This window comes from Myxine glutinosa, chromosome 3, assembly GCF_964187855.1.
Source record: "Myxine glutinosa chromosome 3, kmMyxGlut1.1, whole genome shotgun sequence".
Lineage (NCBI taxonomy): Eukaryota > Metazoa > Chordata > Myxini > Myxiniformes > Myxinidae > Myxine > Myxine glutinosa.
This window is the reverse complement of record NC_136263.1, coordinates 155,241,390-155,247,389: the sequence shown is the minus strand read 5'-3', so window position 1 is coordinate 155,247,389 and position 6,000 is coordinate 155,241,390. Positions and strand designations below refer to the sequence as shown.

Below are 6,000 nucleotides of genomic sequence, written 5' to 3'. Positions count from 1 at the left end.
GCCTATGGCTGCTGGTTGCATCATTTTCTGAGTGCGCTGCTGTGCCCCTATTACCAGTAAAGCTGGTACTAATTTTGCCGACCTCGAAAGGATGACAGACTGAGTCAACCCACCTGGTGTTATTTAACGTCACGACAGTGACTCAGACTCAAGACCCTAAGATCTTAAGCCAGCCACCTTAACCGTTAAGCCAACACCAGGCCTAAACCACCAGTCATTGGAACTCAGTTTACTGCACGATGTACTTTCAAAAAGTAAAATTGAGAAAGTTGATATCGTCAGGTTCACTATGTTTTTTCGTTCAAAATCATGGTAGATTAGCAAACCTATACATTTTTGGAAACGTTATTACATGGAAAATATGAAAATCAATGTTTACCTTTGCCAATTCCGACCAATTCGATTCGACCAATTCGACCAATTCGACCAATCGACCAATTCCATTCGACCAATTCGACCATTCGACCATTCGACCAATCGTTTCGATCGACCATTCGACCAATTCGATCGATTCGATTCGATTCGATTCATCGAATTCGATTCGATCGACCATTCGATCAATTCGATTTGAAAATCAATTTGACCGACCTTTGCTTGTGTGGAACGGACTGTGAAAACGATGCGGACTATATTGTCGGATACGACACACAGGACAGTGATGACGAACTCTAAATGGCATATTCTGTAATCGTGTATGTTTGATGCCATTGACTGCCTGTGTATATTTTGTCATTGACTGCCTGTGTAGATGTGAAGTTATACTGACTGCATGTGTATATATGATTTTGCTGACTGCCTGTGTATGTTTGGTGATATGAAATATTGTGGCACATTTTGATGTTATTAACTGCCTGTACAAAATGATAACATGTATTTGATTATGCAACTTATCGCGAATATAAAGACAGTATTTTGCAATTCAAAACCTTTGATTCGTGTCTTACCATTCCCCATAGCACTAATTTGATACTTTCATTGGATTCCTTGTCCCTGAAAATATAGGTTTAGTATATTTTAAAAAGTTTTTAGGGTAATTAGAGGCAGAAATAGAACAAAATATGTGTTTTACTGTGGCCATTTTGAAAATCCAAAATGGCCGCCATACAGGTATCTCTCCAAATGTAAACATTGATTTTTAGTTTCCTTATGCTATAACCTTTCCAAAAATGTATAGGTTTGCTAATCTACCATGATTTTGAACGAAATATAATTTATTGACATAGTGAACCTGACTAATATGGGGAGTCCATCAGAAATCATATACACAGTGGAATTTGTGTCTCTGAGGCTTTAGCACTATGTGCCATCAATATTTCAGTTTTGGATCAAACTTTTCATCTGCCAATCAAAATAAAATGAGAGTTATTTTCATTCACGTTTCTACATTAATAAATCATACATAGAGTGGACATACACTACAATGGAAATGAGACATCTGGTTTTTTTCACAAGGAACATGTATGTTTTGCCTTTCGACATGACATCACCTGGCCATATGCCAAGCATCACCCAAAGTGTTCCATATGGCTTGGTCTGGTGGAGAAGGAACAGTTGAAAGAAGGGAAATTGCATCGGTGGACAGAAGTGGGGTGATCACCTCATTGGCCACTTCAACACCACACTCTTGGACAACCTGTTGAAAAGAACAGTTATGGTGGAGATGAAGGCATATTTGTGAAATTTATCACACACAAACATATTGCGGCGGGAACCTGATGGGGGGTAATGGGAGTAATACAGCCCAGTTATGCCATTAGTACATGTTTAGGATAAAGGTGCGGTATATGTGTGAAGACGATAGGTCATGTGTGGAATAATGTATTAGGAGCTGGTAATTCTGATTCCCCTCCCCTCCGTATTTGTCTAAACTCCCACTCTCCTCCCCTTCTTGATTCCTTAAATCATTCCTTTGTTATCTCTCCGTATGTGTTCTCATATGATGAACTGCTGACCCCATCCCAGCGTGAACAGGACATTCTGTGGCCACGCACTGAAGGAAGGAACTACCTAACACCATGACAATGATGGGCATATCATGGCACAAGTTGGTTCAAGGGGAGCACCAAATTGCCATATGTCATGAAATAAGTATAGCCTCGAAACAGGAGTTGGCGATAGAGCTCGGAGAGGGTCCATGCGAGAAGCTCAAAAGGGCAGCTGGAGTTCCGGTGAGATGGCATTGTACTTTGGCCCAACGTCGAGTGGGACATCCTGCAGGGGCCCAACGGGTCAACCCACACAGAGGCTACAAAGCCGGAAACGTTCTGCTCGGCTTGTCTGGTTCCCGCAAGGGTGAGGGGGGAGTGTCATCTTGTTCTTGTCATCTTGTTCTCCCTCAGCAAGGTCCTTCTTCTTTTGTGTCCTGTCCTCCCCTCTGTATTTACCCTCTGTTGAGTGAAAGAGTAAGATAAATGGATAAGCTGAATGAGTTATCGTGTGTGCATGGGGATATAGATCAATTGTGAATTAATGTGATACACGCTATCTCTCTGTATCTCTCTGTATCTCTCTGTCTCTCTGTGTGTGCCTCTGTCTCTCTGCCTCTCTGTGTGTCTATCTTTTTATCACTCTATCACTCTCTCTCTCTCTCCCCCACCTTATCTTCCCTGTTCTCCCCCAACCCTTTTACAATATACTCACATTTAATCCATCACTTCACTGATGATAGTTGAACACCATAACCTAGATATGTTACAGTGTAGTGATACGGTTTGTTGACAGTCAATATTGTACACCGCTCCTTTCCTATGCCATCTTCAGGCGATGCACGACGTCATTGCCAGGCACCAAAAGGGGCCCGGAAATAACACGTGCTGAAAGGGAGTACTCAGTTTTCACTCCAGTTTCTTTCTTGTTTGTTTGTTTGTCCGGGCGATATCTCAGCCATCCTTTGAGCCAGGCAGCTGAAATTTCGGCACAGTAGTGAGCAAGTACTTTGGCAAAAAAGTTATTTTTTGTTTTTTGATTAATCAATTAATTGATTAGTTATTTAATATTTATCGATTAATTAAGTACTTATGTATTCCCTTTCTCTTCTGGGCATTATGTCAGGCACCTTTTGTTAGGGAGCTGATATTTGGACATGACAATGACCAATTTATTTGGCTGTGTTGGCTATTTTTGATTTATTGATGAATCAATTCATCGATTAATTAATTAATTATTTTTAAGTTACAGATTCGGATGAAACGGTGGTGGTTTAGGAATAATATTAGCCAATTGATAAATTATTTAATTATTTTATGATTATTATTTATTTATTTTCATTATTAATCACTTGTTTGTTTTCTTTCTCATCTGGGCAATATCTCAGGCACCTTTTGAGCTAGGAAGCTAATATTTGGACATGACAGTCTGGTGTTGGTGTTGGCTTAGCGGTTAGGGTGCCGGCTTGGGATGTGGCTATAAAGGATATTTTTGATTTATTGATGAATCAATTCATTATTTATTGATTAATCAATTATTAAAACATTTCAATAATGATTTATTTAATTATTTTTCAAAAAGTTACAGCTTCAGATGAAGGACTGGTGGTCTAGGTATGCTATTAGCCAATTGATGAAGAAAATATTTCATGACTATTATTTATTGATTTTAATTATGCAATTATTCAATCAATTATTGTACACCTCTCCCTCCAAATAGTTTTTTTTCTCCCTCCAAATACAGTCTCTCTATGAGCTGCATGGCGGTATTGCCGGGCGCCTAAGCTGCCCCAGCAATGCCGCGCTGGAGGATATTTATTTATTTGGCATAGTGGCGGTGGACTTTGAATGTATCTGTACTTGTTTAATACTTACATCATTTGCTAACTGGTATCTGCACCCAGGTCATACTATCCTCTTCAACTAAAGTATCAAACAAGCCGGCTCCCCCGCTGTTAGACTTTCGTTCTTGTTTTAAAGAGGTACTGTACACATTTTGCTTTCGTATTTATTGTCACCTTTTCCAGAGATTGAAATAAAGAGTGCAGCTGATCATCCACACTCGGGTCCATCGGATGGTCATGCAGTTTGCTCTGATAACATAAACATAAACAGACACGAAACAGCAAAATGTATGGATTCAAGGTTTTCTTGTGATAAGAAACTTTTTTTTTTCATAAACAAGCACAAAGTCTGAGTCCACATGTTTTAAGTTGATGTCAAATTCACTTTAAAAACAGTTCAGTTATTCTTCTAAAATCAATTGCCACTTCTTTTCTACAACAGCTTTCACCGCACCCCAAGACCTCCATCGTTTGTCAGTTAAGTGAACTTATTAATCTCCGTCTTGTTCTACCATGAGCCCTGACCTCTGCAAATACAATTAAAATAAACATCAGCACCCACATACCAACAGGTTGAATGAATACTTTATCTTCTGCAGGGAATCTACAAACTCCTCTTCTTTTGGTGGTCTTGCACGCACTGTAAGAACCCCGACTGCGAGTACACCACATGGAATTTAAGAGGTTCTAATTAGTATCGTCTTCAACATCACATGCATGTTTGTGTATAATCGACAGCTATAGTACATTTGAAATGAAATAATCTACAATTTATTACAAGAGCAACTATAACTTCTGATTTCTTTCGATTTTTGTGGAAGTTTCATGTCCTGAATATTCATTTTACAGAGATTGTCTCTATGCTTCAGAGGCAGAATCTATACCAACCTACCTCCTGATGTTGGCCCACTTGCTGAACTGGATCCCTTGCGCTTGCTTAGTTCCTGAAAGGCCTCGGCACATTTCTCCAGCTTGCAGATGAAGCGTTGAATATCATCCCGGCAGTGGGACAGAATTTGCTGTGATGGAGGTACAGCAACCATTCACAACATATTATCAAAAGGATCATGCCTCTCACAAGTAGTCAAATGGTGGATTAAAAAGCTGAAAAGCCATTTGAAAATTATTCAACCCCAAAATATGGCCTTTTTTGTTTAAAGAGTCGAGGCTCGTGGAGGGGCTAGAACACAGAACTGACCAGGACAAAACAGAACCAAAACAAGAAAAGGAGCAATCAGAGATTGCAAACCCTCGCCAGGATGTATTTTCAGTGTTTTTTAAGGCTTTTGTGCTAAATCAAATATGGCGGCCGAACCACGTGACCGATGACATCATTTTTGTTTTCGAAACTAATTTATTCCTAGATTATGCTCAAGAAATTTCATCTTGATCGGATGAAGTTTTGTACTTGTCGAATTATGACATCATAATGGAGGCACCTATGACATCATCATTAACATATTTTATTCTGCATGGAGAGTTATTTACAATGAGCCACGTCTCAATTTTTTCTGTTCAGCACTTTCGGAGATATAGAGGTACAAAGTTTTTCGTTTTTTCCAAGATGGCAGACGAACCACGTGACCCATGACATCATCATTATTATTTTTTCTCCACCAGTTAATGCCGACATGGCGCTCAATAAATTTCATCTTGATTGGATGAAGTGTTGTACTTGTCGAATTATGATGTCATAATGGAGGCACCTATGACATCATCATTAACATATTTTATTCCCCATGGCGAGTTCTTTACAATGAGCCATGTCTCAATTTTTTCTATGCAGCGCTTTCGGAGATATAGAGGTGCAATTTTTTTTCGGTTTTTCCAAGATGGCGGCCAAACCACATGATCTATGACGTCATAATTATCATTTAAAATTATACAGATGGAGTTGCACCTATGGTGAAAATTGGCTGTCAATCGAACCAACGGTTGCAGAGAAAATCATATTTATTCTGTGCGGACAAACAGACAGACAGACAGATAGACAGACAGACAGACAAACAGACAAACGGACTCAAATGCAATACCTCTCCTCTGGCAAGGGTAATAACAGTCGAAATGGAAATTGTAATGGCATGCCATCTGAGCACAGTGATGGAAAGGTAGAGAGACAAAATAAAGGTGGAGTTGAGGAAGAAAGGATACAGTGTAGAACTGGAAAAAGGGGAGGGGCAGCAGGACACAAAGCGTGATTAAGCGAGATACGGATCCAAACTTCAACTTAC

General features: G+C 39.5%; 1 protein-coding gene across 1 annotated transcript in view; it reads right to left on the bottom strand.

The window, feature by feature from the left end:
- Positions 1 to 6,000, bottom strand: part of LOC137423113 (epidermal growth factor receptor kinase substrate 8-like) — a 240,726-nt gene that overhangs the window by 109,333 nt on the left and 125,393 nt on the right. Inside the window, exons 8-11 of the mRNA XM_078774688.1 lie at positions 4,662 to 4,788; positions 4,336 to 4,424; positions 3,944 to 4,018; positions 1,488 to 1,633 (exon numbers count right to left, since the gene is read on the bottom strand). Of these exons, the coding sequence (XP_078630814.1) occupies positions 1,488 to 1,633; positions 3,944 to 4,018; positions 4,336 to 4,424; positions 4,662 to 4,788 (437 nt within the window). The remainder of the gene's footprint in view (positions 1 to 1,487; positions 1,634 to 3,943; positions 4,019 to 4,335; positions 4,425 to 4,661; positions 4,789 to 6,000) is intronic.